Source organism: Bos taurus, chromosome 22 (assembly GCF_002263795.3).
Source record: "Bos taurus isolate L1 Dominette 01449 registration number 42190680 breed Hereford chromosome 22, ARS-UCD2.0, whole genome shotgun sequence".
Lineage (NCBI taxonomy): Eukaryota > Metazoa > Chordata > Mammalia > Artiodactyla > Bovidae > Bos > Bos taurus.
Window position 1 is genome coordinate 43137986 of NC_037349.1, and position 20292 is coordinate 43158277.

The window sequence follows — 20292 nt, forward strand, 5'->3', positions numbered from 1 at the left end:
CAGAGCTAGTGCACTCACCCAAGAGTGGATGGGAGGAAAAAAATCCACACACAGGAGTTCCCTCTCACCACTGCCTCCAGCTAGAACCAGGACCCAGGACATCTGTGGGCATGGCCCTGTTACGCGTTATTTTTCTAGTGTAATATTTGCTTTTTCTGTTTGTTTTATGAAGTCCAAAATTACTGCTGCTCTTTTTAATTAATTAATTTTTTGGCTGCACGGGATCTTCGTTGCTGCTCTCAGGCTTTCTCTAGTGTCCCCCCGCATTGCCATGTGTGTACAGATGAGTCCCTGTGAGTGTGATGGAGCCCTACTACATCCTGAAGGTGGGTGAAGGGTGCTGGGCCAAGGTTGTGCTCATACACCTTGTGCAGAGCGGGGTTCCGGGAACATTTCATCAAGAAAATGGCTCTTCCAAGCAGAGAAGCCTGGAACTCCCTGGTGTAATTGCTGGCCTTCTCAGCCCCTCTGCAGCGAAGAGTTCCACCCCAAATTCTCCACATTCCCGTGCTTCAAAACCTGCAGAATGGACCATTCAAAGCTCGAGCCAAGAGATACAGCAAACCCACCCATAAAAACACAGGGAAGCCCGCTCTGTGCCGAGGGTCAGGATGCGGGCCCTCTGGCAGTCGTACACAGACACCTTTTCATTCCACACACACTGCAGCTGTGTAAGCCGGGGATGGAGATTTGGGAAAAGGCCTGGGAGCGGGAGGGCTAGAAAAACAAGACGCCTTCCCCTTGACAAGAGCAATATTTACACAGGGCTTGAAACAGACGCGCTCTGTACCTCCTGCTCCGGGCTGGGAGTCTCCCTGGAAGACCAGCTCCCTCCCTCAGCAGCATCCAGTGCCTGCAAAGCACAGTCTGAAACCCGAGCTCCTGAGAAGGCCTGTGTGCCAACAGCCTAGAGGAAGCACCACAGGCCCCAGCACTGCAGGTGTGATCCACCAGGGGATGAGGTGGCTGCTGGCGAAGCAGGAGACCACAGTGGCCATGGTGGGGCCTGGCCTGAGGCCTGCTGGGGCTCCAAGTGCCAGGAGGACCCCGCCTGGGCTTCAAGGGTTGATGGTGCATCAGGGGCCAAATGCCTGCACTGCTGCTGCCTGGGGACCTTTCAAAGCAGCTGGGAAAACAGGGGTCCTGGTGTAGGACACCCCACAAAGCGGGCCAGGGGTGTAGCTGCTGCCTCGGGCGAGTCAGCCACTTAGGAAAGCAGAACTAAGAGCCTAAGGGAACAGGCCTCGAGGCTGTGAACCCAGACAGATTTCAGCTCTGCCCCTCCAAGCTAAGTAGTGTTGGGGAGCAGCCCAACCTTTCTAAGCCCCACGTTGCTAATCTGTAAAGTGGACATGTCCCAGGCCAAAGCAGTCCTGTGCCTCTTACAAAGGGCAAGCTGCTGGCCCAGAGCTCGGTGTGGAGCCAGACTAGATGGGCCTGGGGAGATGGGGAGTCCTCACACAGACCCCGTGAGAAGTACTGCTGAGGCCACTGTTTTGGCCCAGAGTCTCAGTGTGGCTAGCCAGCTGGTCAGTCACTCCTGCACCTGGGCAGGTCCCTCAGGCCCTTAGGATGCTTGTTCCTCGGGGTGGTTGCCAGGCAACCACAGCTGCTCATCTCCTTGCCCATGGGCGAGAGGGGTCTGCTCTGTCTCACTCACCCAACCGGGGAACACTAAGAGCAGAATGTGTACACCCAAGGGACTCAAGAAACTGGGCTGCCTTCCTAAGAGAGCCCAAAGTAACACCCAGACGCCAGCCGTGCCCCAGTGGATCCAGGCCTGCAGAGAAACCCACCCTGGCACCTTGCCTGATAGTGACGCACTGGACGTGGCCGACACCCACCTCTGTGTTCACAGCACGGACACTAACTGCAGCCACCACGCGGTGGGCAGCTCTGTAGGTCTTGACACAGAAAGTTCCTTAGGATGTCAGGTGACAACAGCAAGTTGTACTACAACACAAACAGCACTAAGACCATAGCTATTTAATAAAAGCAAAACTCCATGTCTGCTTCTTTAATGAACCGACTAGCCAAGAAACCAAGTGATCAAGACTGAAGACCAACAGAGAGACAATCTGAAGGTCCTCCCTTGATGCGTTAGCCTTCCTTCCTCCTGGACCCAGAGGGAGGGAGGGGCGAAAAGCACTATGGAACTTTACCTATTTCCTCTCTGCCCATATTTTTTACAAGCTAACACGCCCTATTTGTGTCAAGGGTTAAAGATGAATTTGACTGTTTGGGGATTTTCCCCTCCTCTGTTAGGATCAGAATAAGAAGGAGCCTGGCTGAGACAAGTCTTACTGCGGATCTGATATGTTTCTAGGAGCCCAGGGAGCTGGCAGGTAGGGGACCTCTCCGGAGGCCCGTTACATGCATCACAAACTCTGCGGATCCTCAAAACGAGAGATGCTGTGTTGAATTGCCTATCAGTGTCCTGATCCTAAAAGGACCTGGCAAAGGAAGACAGCTGACTGCAGTTTCCCTGGGGAGGGTAGGCAGCTGGCTTCCCAGGGCTTGCAAAGCTTCATCTGCTCTTCCCTGGGGCAGGCTCGTTGCACACGAGAGGCAGAGGCAGCATGTTACCTGTGGAGCCTCCCTCAAGCCCTGCGCCATAGGCCGACACCAGGGCGGGGTTCCCCGCTTGTCCAGGCTCCCCGACGCGCACTTTGAAGGGACTTCCAACCACGTGGCTCCCGTTGAACTTGACGTCAATCGTGTGGATACCATTCTCGTGGGGGATGAAGCGAACAGCATACTTATCTGCGAGAATGAGCAAAGGCACAGGGTAAAACGGGGCCTGTGAACACAACCCTGATGGGTGGGGACAAGAGAGAGGAGGCCAACCTGAGAGGGCCCACCTGAGGTTACTAACGAGACCATGGTTCTCCCACAAGCCTAGCGCCCAGTGTTGGTGATCTAAACCAGACGGGCCTCTCTGCATGTCCCTAGGCTGCCCTGCAGGAAATGCATCCAGGTCCCGAACGCAGTGTTTAATCCCCTGTGGCCTCAGCCTCAGGGGGACGCTTCTTTTATGGAAAGCTCACTTCTGGCAAAGTTTCTCCGCTTGGCCACTTGTAGGGGGGAAAAATGGTTTCATCGGACATTAATGCTCCTTAAGTAAGCTCCAAGCTAGCAGTTGCCCCACAAGGCAACAGCCAGATTTCTCACTCTGTGTTTGGGTCACAGCCTGTGGCAAGAGGATCTGTTAGCTGAAATGGGCTCCTAGAATATCCTCCCATCACGCACCCCTCAACAGCCTACTTCTTTCCTGAAGGGCTCTCAGCTGGGAGGCAGAGTCTGTTCTCCTCCAGTCGGTCTCTTGGCCGCTCCCTGGCTCCTCGTACCCTCCACCCGCTTTAGAACTTCTGTTGCTCAAAGTTCCACCCAAACCCTCTTCTAGTCTCTTCTGGACTCTCCCCACATGGAACTGTCACCCATATATCCTTCAGCACTGCACCATCCCCCACCAGGGAACCACTCCTCCTCTCAGAAAGCCAATGTGTTTCAAGGGAAATTGATCCCACCCCCAGGGATGGTCCTTGACTGGGTCAAGCTAATGGGGAAGAGTGAGGGGAGAAATCCCTTTTCCCCCAAGCCTAATTCAATTAGCACATAGCATTTAGCCACAGGAAGTGACCAGGAAGGAGCATGTGTGTTCAGTGAGATAAGAAGGGAGGTTTGCTGAAGACTTCTGCAAAAGGAGCATCTTCTGAGAAAGAATCTTGAGGAGAGGATGTTTCCCTTGATTAGCATTGTGTGCTGCTGCAGCTATCTTGCCACCAAGAGGAAGGCTGTTGCAAAATGAGGCCCACAGATCAGAAGAAAAAGCAGAGATGTTTGGGGCCATGGACAAAGTAGCTGAATGGCTGAATTAAATTGTCACTGAAACCCATCTTAGATCCTGAACAGATCCCTTTAATGTGTGTAATGGACCCCCTTTATTATATGAGTTGGTTTGAGATGGGTGTTCTGTAATTTATCAAGAGCTGACTCACTGGAAAAGATCCTGATGCTGGAAAAGATTGAGGGCAGGAGGAGAAGGGGACGACAGAGGATGAGATAGTTGGATGGCATCACCGACTCAATGGACATGGTTTTGGATGAGATGGTTGGATGGCATCGCCGACTCAATGGACATGGGTTTGGGTGAACTCCAGGAGTTGGTGATGGACAGGGAGGCCTGGCGTGCTGTAGTTCACGGGGTCGCAAGGAGTTGGACATGACTGAGCGACTGAACTGAACTGAAACTCTGTAATAAGGCATCGACCAACCCTCGTCCACCCACGGCCACTGTCCTGAGTTTTCCTAACTGCATCATCGTCTTTCTACCCTATCGCCAAGCTACATGTAACCTTCCTGAATTCACTTTCATTCCTTATGGCCAACTGCACTCTGCCCTCAAGTCCTTCCTCTGCATTTCTAACACTGCTGATTAATGCTAGTTTCTCACATGGACCACTCTGGGAGCATCAGCTCATGACCATGTCTTTCAGATGAACCAAAGCACTCTTTCTAATCTGGTCTAATCCGATTATCTAATGCTAACCCAGGTTTCAAGTGTCTACCCTCACTGTGCACAGAGCAGGGCACACAGCAAACACCCAGCAAGGGCAGTGGTCGCAGGGCCCGTCCTCATGCATCAGGGCCCACACTTAATGTTACCTTCTCTGAGAAGTCCTCCTGACCGCGTCAAGGCAGAAACCCTTTTCCTCTCCTGCTCTGATCATCTTTACCATTAGATTCTCAAATCTCCTGTGCTGTTGGTGATCAGCAGGGATCCTCATCAGGGCACTGCATTTTTCTGGCTCACTCTCTCTAGGTCCTCCCTAGAGTCTGTGCTCCTCCTTGAGGAGCAGGAGTCATGTCTTCCTCAGTCTTACCTTCCTGTCAACTCTTGACACTTCATATTTGCTCACTGCAAAATGGTCTTGTTAAAGCTGATTGACATCACACAATTCCATACACCAACCAAGGTGGCGAGCAAGAAAATCCCATGCTAAGTCCTATTGAGGACTCAGATTATCTCTCTTTTTTTTTCTTTTGGCAGCAAAGCTTGCAGGGTTATAGTTCCCCAACCAAGGATTGAACCCAGGCCCTCAGCAGTGAGAGTGCAGAGCGCTAACCCCTAGACCACCAGGGAATACTACAGATTATCATTTACATCAATCAACCTTCCCTTCAGAGTAAACTGAAGTCAAAGTGTACTTATTCATTTCATAAGGTCAACAGTAAAAATCTGTGATATTTACTTAAAAGATGAGAACATCACAATGAATATCATGTGAAAGAATTTGAAAAACAACCGAAAATAAAGACATATTTGCTAAAAAAAAAATAGAAGGGGTGTTATATCTCAAAGCCTGTCCCTAGCAAATGTTTATACCCTCATTTGTAAACAGCGTCTGGCAATAGCAAAGGGAATCCGAAGGCCCCGGAAAGGCCGACGACTCCTCCGCTGGGGCAGTCACTTGCAGAAACATCCCTGGGTGGGGGCGCTGGCACTTACCTGGCTCCAGCTCAGACACGTGGCATTCCTCCACGGCTCCAGAGGGGCTGTGCACCTTTGCATCGATCTTGCCTTTTGCCCCGTTCAACCTTATAGCAAAGGAGGCTGGCTGATTAACTTTTAATCCCGATTCCTAGAAGTCAACACATGAGACTTGTTACAGCCCTTGGCTTTCTTGCTCAGCAGCACACACCATGCCAACCTAGGATTCCTAGCGGGGGGTAGTTCTCATGCAAATAGGCCTGGAACATGTTTTATTATGTATTATCTGCCAACAAAAGAGCAGGTGAGTAATTCCACATTTCCAGCATTAAATATAGGAAAGCAGAGATAAACATCTGCACAGTCTTGTATCTAAACCATCTTGACTCAGACATGGTTCCTGGGTTTGGAGACTCGAGACATCCTGGTCAACAGGACTACAGTTTCAGCATCCCAAAGAAACCTGTACAAGCCAGAAAACCCAGGATCTTCCAGATCCACCCCCAGTAACCACCAAAAAAAAAAGAAAGACCAAAAAAACCCTTCCATTCTCCACCCCAGTTTTAGAAGTAACCTAGCAGCTAATAAAACCATGCAGTCACTAACATGAACAAAGTTTTTTTTTTTTAATCTCATGGGTGGAGATGGAGAGAACTTTTAATAAATCTGTAAAGGGCTACCCATGATTTTTCTTTCAAGCAGTACTGCACGGTGGTTAAAAATCAGCAGGACCTGGGGTTGCTGCCGTTTCCTAGGTATGTAACTACTGCTGAACCTCTCTGAGCCATAGTTTCTTCATCCGTAAAAATGGGCATGATAACTAAAATCTACCTCAGAGAGCTGGTACAAGGATTAAACGAAGTTGTGCATTCAAGGCACTCAGCATAGGACCTGGCCCATACATCGAATAGTTTTAAAACAGAAATGTCAGCTTCTCCTTATATATTAACACACATTTAGAAGTTTTCAGTGTCCCCCCCTCCACCAAAAAAAAACATGGGAGAAGTATAGCTTTTGCTCTTTACTGGATGAGTTTCACTCTCCATGGTTTCGCCTGGAAATTGTATCCTCTGCTGGGAAAAAGGGATTAGAAGTTCAGATGCTTGAGGTATTTCAAGATTGGCCAGTCCTGAAGAGCAAAATTTTACAAGGCAACAGTTTTGATGTAAACTTGGTCGGACGGCTACTCAGATGATAACTCTCAAGCAGCACGGCTCATACTCAACGTGCCACCGAGGCACCCGAGGGTCTTGTGAAAATGCAGATTCTGATTCAGTAGGTTGGGGCCAGAGCCTGGGATTCCAGGTTTCTAGTAAGTCCCCATGCGATGCTGAGGCTGCTGGTCCAAGGATTACACCTTGGCAAGGCGCTAAAGCAGTGCCGTCTAGTTGAGTAGTCACTACTCACATGTGGTTTTATATATATATATATATAAACTGAAATATATATATATAAACAAACATATATATAAGCTGAAATCAGTTCAACTGTAAAATTAAGTCCTCAGTTACACTAGCCACATTTCAAGTGCCCAAGAGTTGCAAGTGGCTCACGGCTGCCCCTGGAGATATGGGACATTCCCACTGTTGCAGAACATTCTACTAGACCGAGCCGCCCTAGAGTTACAGACGAGGGAGGAACGAACCCAAAATTACAGAGTCTTTGATCACCAGACCACCCCCATCCAACCGCCTCCCCTACAGAATGCCAGCCGACTCCAATTTTCTAAAAAGTCTCAAACGCGAGACAAAAACAAGCCTGTCTTTCCTAACCAGGCCCAGATGTTGCCATGTAGCCTGCTAGTAAACCTCCAGAAAATACTTTACATATCCCTTGGCATCAAGTAACAAGGGGAGAACAGGGGACCAAGTTGACACACAAGTCCGTCCTGTTGTGGCAGCGGGTTACACAAGCTTAATGGACACACCAGCCTACTGCACACTTATTTCAGTATTTCATGACCAAGCTGTCGTAAGAGGATTCGACAGAAGTCTCTTGGAGGTGACTACTCCACATCAGCTCCTTTTGGATGGAACCATTTACGTTACCTGAATCCGCTTGCCACTAAATCCTCAAGAGGGAGATAAACACCTCGGAAGATCCAAAAGAAATCTTCGAGATGCATGAAGGCAGCTCTGAGCCCCTCAACAAACGCTGGGTTTATCTCCCTCCGTAGGTTTTAGTTAAGTTGGCCACAGAAGCGACTTCTGTTAAGAAGCCTTTAAATGAAACACAAGAAAAACATCTGCACTGCCATGACCAGTCAGCACCCGTGGCACTCACCGGAGGCCGCTCCAATCTGCAGACTGTGACTCTGGCTGGGGTTCTGATTGGGTTCCCTAATGTTTGGGACAGCTAGCAGTACCAGTTTCCCTTCAGGAAGAGTCAGACTCTCAAATATTTTAAACCGAGTGCATGGACCCAGGTCCAAAGATACCAATCATCAATCTGAGATACAAGGATGAGTTTTCATCCATCCATTATTTTCAAGACCCAGGGGCCACCGATGGTTCTAGAGAAATCCCTTTAACCAGAAATCATCTTTTGGGATTCTGGTATTATTTCACAGCCAAATTGCTATAGCTGACTCAGACAGCTAGTTATCTTCAGTGTCCTAAGACCCAAAGGGATCCCCAATGTTCTTAGTTTGCTGAAGACTCTAATGCAACCTTGAATGGTGTGCCCTCTTTAAGCCAGGGTGAGAAACTGCACTTCCTGCCATTCTAATAGGTTGGGCTACGTAACCACCTGCCACAATGCCAGGACTGGCATTAAGGTGGTGGCTATTAAGAGCAAGGTTCTGGAGCCTCACTCTAGCTGGCTCCTATGAGCTGTATATTCTCTGCACCTCAGGTTTTCTATCTTTAAAAGGAGGGTCAAGAAAAACCTATTCACCAGGCTGTTGCAAGGACTGGGAAGTAACACCAATACAATTCTTAACACAGTGGCTTGCACACACTTATAAATAAATCAGCCTCGTAAAAGAAATCACAATTGACTTTCTCGAGGAAAAGGAAGCCAATGATAGCAAGCTGAACATCACAGAACTGTTAGTTTTGCGTTTGTTTTGTTTTAAAAGCCTTCCTTATCCCTTAACCGACGATTAACAGGCCTTCTTTGTTTCTCTTGGATAAATATTTAGAAAACAAACTCATTCCCAAATGCTAAGGAGTTTTGTTGACCATGGCTGCTTTTTGCTTGCCCCAACAGTCTCCTGTCCTAAATGTGACTCTGCCCCGGGAAAGCTCCCCTACGACTGGCGGCATCTGTGGTCAGAATGCGCCGGGGCCCTTGGCACAGAGTCGGAGATTGAAGGGGCCGTGGGAGTCCAGGGCCTCACTGGTCAGGCTGTGGCCAAGGAGATGGATGTTTCCTTGCGTCTCACCTGAAGGCTCAGAACAGTGAGGCGGCGGGCGTCGTCCGAGGGCGCGATCACCGGCACCACATAGGGACTTTCGGGAATATGCTCGTCATTGAACTTGATGGAGACCTCGTAGTTACCTGTGGGCAGAGGAGAGTCCCACAGTGTCAGAGATCCCGGGAGGGCAGTCCCAGAGCAGCTGCCTGGTTCTGGGAGAAGAGAGACCCCCCGGCACAGCCCACAGCACCCCCTGCCCATGGCTGTATAACTGGCTGGTTCAGAGAGGGTCACCCGGCTCACACCAGGCCAACGCGATTTTTGTAGTTGAATGAGGGCACGTATTCTTTTATTTTTTTTCCATCTTAGATACTGTGTTTAACAATTTCAAAGACTAAATCACTGAAGTGTGTCTTTTGTGCTTTGCCTGCGTATATGTGAGCCCATACACACATCAACATCTGGCCTGTATGCCCAATTTCTTTGCAAAAGAGAGGCTTATGACCAAGCGTTGTATCAGAAATTATATACTTATGAATAAGAATGTTTCATGTAGCCAGGATCCCATTATTGATCCTGAACGATGAAGAGTAGGACAGAAACTGTGACAACAGGGGTAGAAGCAGAGTGATGACTAAAGAAAGTTCAAAGAGGAAGGGCGGGGACCCTTAACCTGGACCCAGCAGGGCTGCTGCACGAAGGTCTGTGCGCAGGACTCAGGAGATCCAAACTTGGATGGGAGAAACCTGTATCTTTATTTCTACTAACCCCTAACTGTACTTCAGCATTGCCCTCTCCTAGAAATGCTGACAAGAAACCACAGTGCATTAAGAATTGTGATTTTTGTCACCAAAAAACAATCACTTTTCAGTTTTATATGTATCCTGACACAGCAGTTATACTCATTACCACTTAGAAACTACAGGAGTTAACAGACCATCACCGAGTCATATGATTTAATGTATTCATGAAAACCTGTATATATTGCTAAGTTACTTATCTCTTCCTTTAAAAAGATTTTGAAAACAATACTTTAATTGATTTCTTTTATGATCCAAAGAAATTTATTTCATGTGTTTAAAGATATTTCCTGAGATGGTCCCCAGGGCCCTCACCAGATGCCAAAGAATCCATGGCACAGGACAGGTTGAAACCCCTGTTCAAGGGAGCTCAGAGGCTGAGGCCCCTCTTCCGGGGCAGACACACCGGCCACTGGTGAAGGGCGGGTCAAGAGAGGCTGCTCAGTGGGGACAATGAACCAGCTGAACAACAGCACACAGAGTGAGGCCAAGAGAGAGGCCAAGAGACAGGGAGAACAAGAATTCCTGCCCCTGCAAGGCCTGGAGGATACACCACAACTGGATTTCTAGGAGACATGCCCATGTGCCCATACAGAAAAACTCCTCTTCTACTGGTGCTGGCCTGACGAGTTTCTATTCCTTACAACCAACCATCCCCAAACAAGGATGATGTCCTCCATTGGCCCCTGAGTACCTACCAGGTTCCTGGGCAATATAAGACACACCACAAGATCCGTTTTTATGGTCATCGAATGTAATCTCGGCCTTACTGGGGCCCTCCACGGCGATGGAGAGGCCCCCGGCGCCTGCCTCCCGGGTCCAGATGCTGAACTCCGCTGAGACAGAGAAACATCTGGTCAGTGACTGAGCCCTGGTGCTGGGTTTCGTTTGTTCCCAGCGCTTTCCTCTTTCTCTAATCCCAAGCAGAGCCCAAGCAAGGGCACTGCAGATGTGTGCTAAGCACCATCCGTGACTACACAAAGTTCATGGCATCAGAGCGTCTTTTGAATACACGCAAACCAAGCCAGAACAAGATGAGATTGTGCAGACTGTACAGATTTTCCCACCCAGCAACCACTACTGCAAGGGACCACTGCCATCAGTTTTAAAGAATTCTAGCATGTTCCATACCTGCAAGATGCTCTGCAAACAGTTTCATGACCCTGATCCTCTCTGAGACACTCACAGCACTCACCCTTAAATTACAGGCTCCAAGAAGTCCCTCAGGGAGACACTTGTTTAGTTTTGGATTAGCAAGCAACTCCCAAATGTCTTTAGCCACGGAAGCCTTGTTTTAAAGAAAGCCCCTTCATACCACCAGTCAGAATCACACATACAAAGTCTTCCTTTCAGCACAGGGTGAAGGGTACAGGGTGCTCACGCCGCCAGGCTGAGCTCAGTCTTCTCAAACAAAAAGAAAGCTGCCCAGAACGCTCACCCGGAACTCCGGCTTCTCCTCGCTCCAGGCCAGGGCCGCCTGCCCGGACCTTGTGGGCACCCCCCTCGCCCAGCGGCCCCACAGTGAACTGGAAGGGGCTGCCAGTGACGTGCTGGCCACGGTACTTGACGCTGACGGTGTGAACGCCCATCTCCTGGGGCACGAACCGGACGCAGTGCGAGTTCTTCCCCACCGGCACGATCTCCGCCTCGGTCACGCGGCCAGAGGGGCTGGTGACGTGGGCTGACATGTCACTGCTGTCAATTTCTGAAAGGGGGCAGGGAGAAACAGAAGGGTCAGGACGAGGGCCTGAGGTGGAACAGGACATGCAGGGCAAGCAGAAGAAGGCAAAGTGAGTGCAGCCCAGGGGTGTGGGGTGCTCAGGCTTCCTCTCATCCCAGCTGGATGCTTGCCCTCCTGTCTCCCTCAAACCCCCGGGTGCTTGTGGTCAGCATGGAGAGAGCAGGGCCCCTCCGGCCACTCAGTGCAGAGAACGTTCTGGGGGCACTGTACAGCCCTCCTGGCTGGAGCTGAGTTAATTCAGTCAGAAGTAACTCAGAGTTAATTCCATACAGAGGTATCAAACCAGAGCCTGAGCTGATAGTCACAGGGTGTAAATAACAACGATGATGGCTCAGATGTTTCTAAGCCAACGTGACATGGGGCTATCGGCATGCTTACAGGGGCTCTTTTCCACAGGTAACAACACAAAAAGCACTGTCAAGAAGCATTGGCATTTCTTCTAAGTAACAAGTCTAAATGCATTTAGAGGAGAAAGTGAACTTGGGTTGGTTCCAGTGGCAAAGGGAAAACCACGCGTGAGCAAAGCTTTGAGCAAACTGAAGACCAGAGGCTGCGCTTCCAGAAACACAGCGCCTTGGGTCCCCAGCATTAGGAAGCAGACTGTGTCTGTTCCACACGACGTGCTCAGCCATGCCAGCGACTTGTGCTTGCATGACACGGTGGAGTCAGGCGTGCCGCAAGCAAGGTGACCAAGTAATGCCATCATCGAGGGCAGCACAAAACCGCATCCTGCAGCCCTACGGGTTCCGGGTAGCAACTCATGACTCTGAGCCCTGAGGATGCAGGAAGGAGGTTGAGGGGAGGTGTCCCCACACGGCCTGGGTCTGCAGGGCCTCTGCTCCCTTCTAGTTGGCGAGAGGGGATGCTTTAGGTAAGGAGGGGGAAAGTGAGTCTCCACCAGAGTCATCAGGGAACACTGAAAAGAGGAAGGAGTCAAGAGTCAGATGAGACTTTAGAGAAAGGGTAACCGTCCTCATCACACAAAGAGAAGACACAGACAGATAAAGGGAACAGGAAACATAATTCCCCAAATAAGGAAAGTGAAGAAATGAAAACACAGTTCATCTGCCCAGTGACTGGAGAAATGGAGCTGCAAACTTTCTTTCCATCAGACTGATCAGTGTGAGAATGTGCTACTCAGTACCGGTGGGGAAAGGGAGAAACACCAATATGTTTTCTGGAGGACTGGCTGCTGAGGCATAGCGGCATTTGAAATGTGTGAGCCCAGCAATCCCATTCCTGGGCATCAGTCCACCGTGATGAGAGATGTCACAGGGCACTGATTAAAGAGGTCAAGGGATGGAGATGAGAGTACCTGAAATGATGGTGTATGTACCTAGAGGTGAAATGGACTCTTACGCAGCCAATCAAAGATGATGGGGAAGTGTATTTTAGTGTGGAAAGATGCCTACAATATAGTGAGCAAGAACTGCATCAGTGCGACCAGAGATGGAACCTGTCTGTCTAGGAGGCTGGAGCCACCCAAGGTCCAGCTCTGGACCTCAAACATGAACCACAGTCTCCATGGACGGTGGGATACCAGGTGACACTTACTTCCCCCGGTTTTGAACACATGAACTTTCTTTCTTTTTTTTGACCACATGGTAAGGCATGCAGTATCTTAGTTCCCCAACCAGGGATTGAACCAGCGCATACTCCCTGCAGTGGAAGTTTAGAGTCTTAACCAGCAGACCACCAGGGAAGTCTGGCACATGAATTTTTATGATCATAATCCATGCATCTCTCTTTAAGGTCTCTTAGTCTGGACACTCCAGTAATGAGGTTTTTACCGACATCCAGAAAGGAAGAAACCATCAAGTATTGCTGCGAAGGCAGAGCAAATGGACATGGGACAAGTTAGGAAAGATGCGAGACACTGGAGTTTTATCTAGAAGCCAGAAGTTCATCACAACGTGAGCTTCATCTGAAGACTGTTTTTCTGTCCTCATAAAATCTACAACTCTACACACCGCATGCCAGAGGAGCCTCAAGTGACTTACACAGTCACTGCTTAATAGAAAGAAACTGGGCCACATTTCAGACAGACTAAGGCTGCTGACTGGCTAATTTGGGCAAAGGGCTAGCTGTGGCCCAGCCACCCACCCAGGCTCGCATCCCAGCCCTCATTCCAATTTTAAGAATGAAAGGGACAAATGGGAATCAGAAAGATGTCACTGGGCTGACACCTCTTTGCAAATATGAATATCAGTAGGGTCACTTCTCTCACTGTTAGTCCAGCTAACAGACAGTAAATTCTCAAAGCTTATCTATTTTTCCCCCATGGGATGTGATAAAGCTATTTTCACCTGGAAGAAGGATAAGTAAATAGATTTACTTTTCATGGATAGGCCTCTGTGAAAACAAGTAAATAAATAAAATTAAATTCAAAAAGTAGGAAATGGCAACCGACTCCAGTATTTTTGCCTGAAAAATCCCATGGATGGAGGAGCCTGGTAGGCTACAGTCCACGGGGTCACAAAGAGTCAGACACGACTGAGCGATTTCACTTTCACTTTCAAAAAGTAGTCCCCCATAGCAGACACGGACGGTACCTTCTGGGCCAAGCCCGGACTTGGATTCCAGTAGCGCCCACTGCCTGGACCCACGAGCCCCTCAGGCTCACCTGGGATTTTCAGGTTCAGGTCACAGATGCTGCCAACAGTGGCCACAGACGGGGCTCGGCTGGTACGGGTGATGCTCTCCTTGACTCTTCCCTCCCCGCTGATTTTCACGGTGAACGGGCTCCCTGCAAAAACCGAGAGGGCCCTTGAGAGCAGCCCAGAGCCCACAAACAGTGTCTACGGAAAACCAAGCAAGGGACACGGACAGCAGAGAGACCACACGCACCAGGCACGTGCTCGTCAGCGAACTTGGTGGAGACGATATAAACCCCAGGCACAGTGGGGAAGTAGGAGACCTTGCAGGTGCCGTCCTCCAGGTCCTCGGTCTGGATGTCCACCTTGCTAGGGCCTTCCACCGCCAAGGAGATGCCTCCGTAACCTGCAACACAGTTGCCCGGGGCCGCTGTGACAGCAACTCATCACCAAGGGGAGCATAAAGGACCTCCACCCCTGCAAATGCTCCAGACAACAGAAAAGACAGTAACAGTGGCCCTGTGGGACAGCCCTGGGCAGAAGAGTCAACTACAGGTTTCTGCACTGAAATAAATAACCTGGCTGAATATGGCCTTGACCATACCTTTTTCTCAAGGCTCTCTACTAACATCCCACCGACCACCTGGGGAAGATACATTCCCCCTATGCCTCCAAGAAAGGCATGCACTGCCTGGAGGTTTATTACCAGCTGCAGGCCTGAGAATTTGACATTTCTAACTGCTCCTAGATGCCTTGGCTGTCCTGCCAGGGACCCACTAAGACAGCAGATTTAAAGCTTTAAGAACTTGAGGAATCAACAGAGAACATCAGCCTATCAGGACCAGAAATTCTCCAGCTCCTTCCCTGGGGAATGTGACTTTGTCCAGAAGTCAGTGAAGCAGTCCTTCACTCACGAAGGCAGAAGATCATGACTCTGGAAGGTGGAGTAGCTTGGAGCACGCCAAGCTAATCCAGACCATCCAAGAGCAAACAGGAAGAAACTCCTCATTTCCTTGAAAGTCCTGCTCAGCTAAACATGACCTTGGGCCAGCTGGCCCAACATTCTTAGCTTAGGATGAGGCAAGGAGACCCTGGGAAGCTGAGAACAATGGTGGGAGTATCGATAATGAAGCAGCTCACGCCTAACCCTGGGCTGCAATGATAACCATGTCTAAAGATCGATAGCTTGAAGGATGCTTAGAAAGAAAAGAAAGCTGGCAGGATAAAAAGGCAAAACAATCTGAGCAAAAGAAGCCAGTTCCAAAGGACTGGGCCTCTTCCCCTGGGTCCACCCCCATACACACCTGCATCTCTCGTGTCCACAATGAAGTCAGACATCTCGAAAGTCCGGCCTTCTGACAGGCCACGGCCATAGACTTTGGCTCTGCGGGCATCCCCAATCTCCGACTGGACCACCATGATGGATACGGGGCTGTTGGCCACGTGGTTGCCGTTCTTCTTGATGCTGACCAGGTGTTCACCCACCTCCCGGGGAATGAAGGAGATGCCTGGACCGGAGCACAAATTGGGGTTTGTGGGTGGGAGGGTGAAGTAAAGGGGAGGAAGCAGAAGGGAGACAAGCTTGAAAGAATGGAAACAGGACTTCTTTCTTTACTTTCTAGCAATGTCCAAGAGGGTTGTCAACATTCCAAGGTGGAAGTGTTTGGATTCTGACCATGCATGTGACCCAGCAGGTTTATCACATCATATTTCAGGATGCTACCAATCTCCCATGCAATGGCTGGGATCCTCGACATGGTGGGAATCCCCAGCTCCCACTCAAGATGGCAACCTGGGCTCACCGATGTGATTGTTGGGCAGCCTCTTCAGGAGACAAGGCTCGTCACGACCGGACGGGGCCTTGATGCTGGCCGTCAAGGTGCTGAGGTCAGTCTCGCTGATGTCAAGCAAGAAGTCGGCGGCTGAGCCCAGCTTCACCTGAGAGCACCGTCTGCTGTCGTCTGGGAAACACCACCCCAACACAGCTCGGTTACACATGGTCACCCTGACTCTCCAGAGCCCTCATATCACACACCATTTACAGGTGGATAGGCAAGAATTAGTTAAGCAAAGTTAAGTGGAAAAAAAAAAAGTGCCCCAGACAATGATTAGACCTAACCAAGAAAGAATGATTGCTACTTATGCCTGGTTACTGGGAAGACTAGTAGCTGGCAGGAACTAGAGACCTGGGTCCACACAGACCATGTTTATATCCCACTGAGAGCAGGATTCAAACACACAGCACAATGGGAGTCAGGAGCAGAGCTCTGAGTCAGATAATCTCCACCTGAATCCCAGAATACCCATGAACCTAGCTGAGCCGCTGTCTTTCCAACCCTCAGTTTCCCCATCATTAAAAGGGAGACAAAAATCTATCTAGGAGTGACGTTGATGGGCATCTTTGAGCTCATTCACTCATGCAATACATATTGTTTGAATGCCTCTCTTTGAGGGCTTCTTTTTTGGACCCTGAAGTCAGACTGGAACAAATAAGTGCCTGAAATATGGTGCGCTTGCTTTTCCTGGGATTGCCAGCTGAAGGAGGAATTTAGCCCATCCAGTGCTGGCCTTGCACCCCTAGTTTGTTCCCAGGGAGTTGCTGTGAGACTTAATCTCAGACTTATGCCTAGCCTGCTGCTCCAGGTCTGAGGGGAGAGGTCCTTATCGGAGCAGAGCCTCCAGGAAGCCAGGCGACTCTACCTGTGATCTTGGCTGTGAAGGGGCTGCCAGGGATGTGTTTGTCATTGTACTTGACCAGGATGCTGTAGTCGCCCGGCAAGGTGGGCAGGTAAGTCACCGTGCACGTCCCATCTTTGTTGTCAATACAGCTGATTTCGGCCTTTGAGGGTCCCTCGATAGCCAAGTCCAGGCCACCTGTGAATGGGAGGAGAGGGAGAGACCATCAGGGATAGGGTTTCTTTGTTTTAAAGTGGATCATCACTCATCTGGAACAGCCCTGATGCCAGGACAGACAGACAGACACAAGCCATGGAAGCCACAGGCAAGGCACGTAGGTCAGAATAAAGTGATTGACACACAGTGTAAGTGTCACGGGGAGGACACTCCACCCTCTGAATTCTTCCTGCAAGTGACCCAGAGGTTCTGTTCTTCCAGATGTGTGGGACGAGGAAGGGATGGAACCCCACAGGCCAATCACACATACAGGAGACAGTGTCACACACAGACTCACTGCTGGTTGGCTGATGCCACCAAGAAGATCCCATTGGAACCACACATGAGAAATGTCTGTGGTGACAGAGGGCACAGGCATAGAGCTTTATCTAGAATAAACTGCTACATCATTCACGTGGCCCTGGGGATACATGTATAGGTACAAAAAAAGAAAAATGGTATCTAATGAAATACACTTAAATTTCAGGCGAGTCACAAACAACACTTCATAGTATGACTGTGACTTTAATCAGAACATAAAGGACTTTAAAATTTCAGTTTCGGGTGAAAGACAGAGGAGCTCTAATAAGAGATTCATATGAGAGAAAAGACAAGATAGATGCTACCATTCAGGAGTCTTATTTTTAAAGGCTTCCGTGGAATTGCATTCCCTAAACTCTCCGATAGCCCAGAACTACAGTACCTTCTCCGGCGTCTTCGGTGACGATGGTGAAGGTGGCGGTTTTGTTGGCCACTCCGTACACCAGGCCTGGGCCGTACGCAGACACGCTCCCACTGTTGGGGTAGTTCACGTAGAACTGGAGGGGGCTCTCTGGGTTTGCAAAGAACACACACAGTGTTGGAACTCATGAAGGATGATTCACCTAACAGCAGGGGAAGGCATGTCCTGAGCAGAGCAGAAGCAAGAGGAAACTGCGGGGCTCCATCCTAGGACACCAAGGCGGGGCTCCTCACTGTGGACCCTTCTGTGATCACACGAGACGAACAGTCCTGAGCTGGAGGGAACAGCTCCACAGGGTGGGAATGACCCCCACTGCATGGAACGTGACTGGGAGGGCCTTTGGGAAGGACATTTGCTTCTGGCTTTCAAAATTTGTGCGTTCAGCCCCAGGAATCCATCTCACTGTGGTCCTCTGGCCCACCTACTCCAACCCCCAACCCTGCACAAGGACTTCCATTTTCAAAGTGGTCAGATGTAAATTAGGACAAGATGCCACAGTCCAATGATGGGGGGTTGGTTAAATAAACACTGGACTTGTAGGTCATTAAAAATAATGAGGGAGATCTATGTATACTAACTCAAGAGATTATCCACATGTGTTGCATTAAAAAGAGAAAAAGGTGTTTTTACTACTGTTTAATCTTTTATAAGACATACTTCACTTGCAATGAAAATACTTGTTCACCAAGTTGAAAGATGACTGGGTTTTTTTAGTATTTTAATATTAACCAGATCAAGGTAGGGAACTAGCAAAAGGGGAAAAATTAAAATTTAACAATTCTTCCTAAAACTTGTGTCCTTTTTTTGGTATGCTGGAGAAGGAAAGACTTTTATTTTATTTTATTTTTTAATATCTATTTATTTGGATGCACTGGGTCTTAGCTGCAAAGCATATAAACCCTTAGTTGTGGCATGTGGGATCTAGTTCCCTGACCAGGGATCAAACCTGGACCCCCTGCACTGGGAGTGTGGCGTCTTAGCCACTGGGCTACCAGGGAAGTCCCAAGGAAAGACTTTTAAATGGGAAATTTTTATTCTTTTATGCTTTGGCTAATTATGATTAATTAAATACTTGGTAAAAGTAGAAGACAAAAATAAATAGGATAATTGCTATATAATATTAATATCATATCTCATTATAGTAATACCATGTATAGTATTAATACCTGCTATAATATCTATATAATAACACCCTATATAGTAATATGGCGCTAGTGGTAAAGAACCTGCCTGCCAATGCAGGAGTCATAAGAGACTTGGATTCGATTCCTGGGGCAGGAAGATCCCCTGGAGGAGGGCATGGCAATCCACTCCAGTATTCTTGCCTGGAGAATCTCATGGACAGAGGAGCCTGGCGGGCTATAGTCCATATAGTAATACATACCCATTATAATAGATCCTTATGTAATATTAATACCATTATCCCAGTCCAAAATAGGACAAAATCGCATGTGTATTTGTTGGTATAGAGAGACAGTTGTGGAAGCAGAAAGAATATGGTAGAAAGACATTTTTTCACTTTTTCTGTATCTGCATCTTTAGAATATTTAAATAGAAGCAGGTAAATATACTGTTCCTTTGAACAAATATTATCCTTACACATAAACTAAATCAAACATCAAATTGGGAGAAATATTTGCAACTCCTATCACAAAGGGCTAATCTCTCCAATATTTAAATTGCCCTCAGAAACTGATATGACAAAGGTCAATAATTGAACAGAAAAATTGAGCCAAGGATACAAATGTCTAGTTCAAAGAAAAAGAAACAGATACAGTACTTAGCGATATAGAAAGTTGCTCAAGGTTACTCATAGGAGAAATGCAAACAAAGCAATAGTGTTTCCCAACTATCCATTTGGCGAAGATCTAGAAATTTGATGGCATATTCCACTGGCAAATTGGTGGAAAACCAGGTGCTCTGTGACATGGTGGGTGGATGTGTGGACAGGAGGAGGCTGGGTGAAGGGTGCTTTGCTGAGACCTGTCAAGCAGATGGCTGTGATTGCATCCTGCGATTTCTCCCCTGAAAACCAAACTCTCAGATACACCCTGTAGGTGTGAGAGGATGGATGTGAAAGGCTATTCACTGCAGCAGGACCAGTGGTCGCAAAAGGCAGGGAAGAACCCTGTCTCACGGACAAACAGTGCACACGTGATGTCCATCTGAGCGGTGAGACACTGTGAACACAGTCTACTGTATTCAGACGTACAAAGCTCTCCAGGTTATAACATTAGATGACAAGAGTAAGGTTGAAATAATGAGCAGTGAACGCTACTGTTTACAAAACAAACAAAGGGGGATTAAAAATCTGTATTCCCATCTCTCGAAGGTCTTAAAACTTATTTGGAAATCTAACGTAAAAAATCAGTAATGATAGGGTTCAAGGAGAGGGCAGATAGGGGATGTGGGTGGGAAAGAAACCTTCCTCCACATCATTTTTAAATTATCTGGCTAGGTTACATACTTAAAATATTACACTAAAAAATAAAGAACTATTTAAACAATTTAAAGAAAAAGAAAGTAACACTGTGCTGGGCTTCCCCAGTGGCTCAGTGGTAAAGAATCCGCCTGCAGTGCAGGAGATGCAGGAGGTTCCATCCCTGGGTTGGGAAGATCTCCTGGAGGAGGGCATGGCTAACCACTCCAGTATTCTTGCTTGGAAAATCCTCAC

At 48.6% G+C, this 20292-nt stretch overlaps 1 protein-coding gene across 7 annotated transcripts in view; it reads right to left on the reverse strand.

Annotated features, from left to right (window-relative positions):
- The window catches only part of FLNB (filamin B), a 139821-nt gene that overhangs the window by 5799 nt on the left and 113730 nt on the right, over positions 1 to 20292 (reverse strand). For 6 of the 7 annotated variants that reach the window (NM_001191460.3, XM_005222908.5, XM_005222907.5 and 3 more), the window contains 11 exons: positions 17580 to 17708; positions 16685 to 16858; positions 15787 to 15945; positions 15289 to 15492; positions 14238 to 14390; positions 14014 to 14136; positions 11088 to 11354; positions 10348 to 10485; positions 8877 to 8992; positions 5510 to 5642; positions 2587 to 2763 (listed from right to left, as the gene is read on the reverse strand). In NM_001191460.3, the coding sequence (NP_001178389.1) occupies positions 2587 to 2763; positions 5510 to 5642; positions 8877 to 8992; positions 10348 to 10485; positions 11088 to 11354; positions 14014 to 14136; positions 14238 to 14390; positions 15289 to 15492; positions 15787 to 15945; positions 16685 to 16858; positions 17580 to 17708 (1773 nt within the window). Of the gene's footprint in view, positions 1 to 2586; positions 2764 to 5509; positions 5643 to 8876; positions 8993 to 10347; positions 10486 to 11087; positions 11355 to 11703; positions 12307 to 14013; positions 14137 to 14237; positions 14391 to 15288; positions 15493 to 15786; positions 15946 to 16684; positions 16859 to 17579; positions 17709 to 20292 lie in introns of those variants that run through there. The other variant, XM_059879824.1, reaches the window with a different exon arrangement.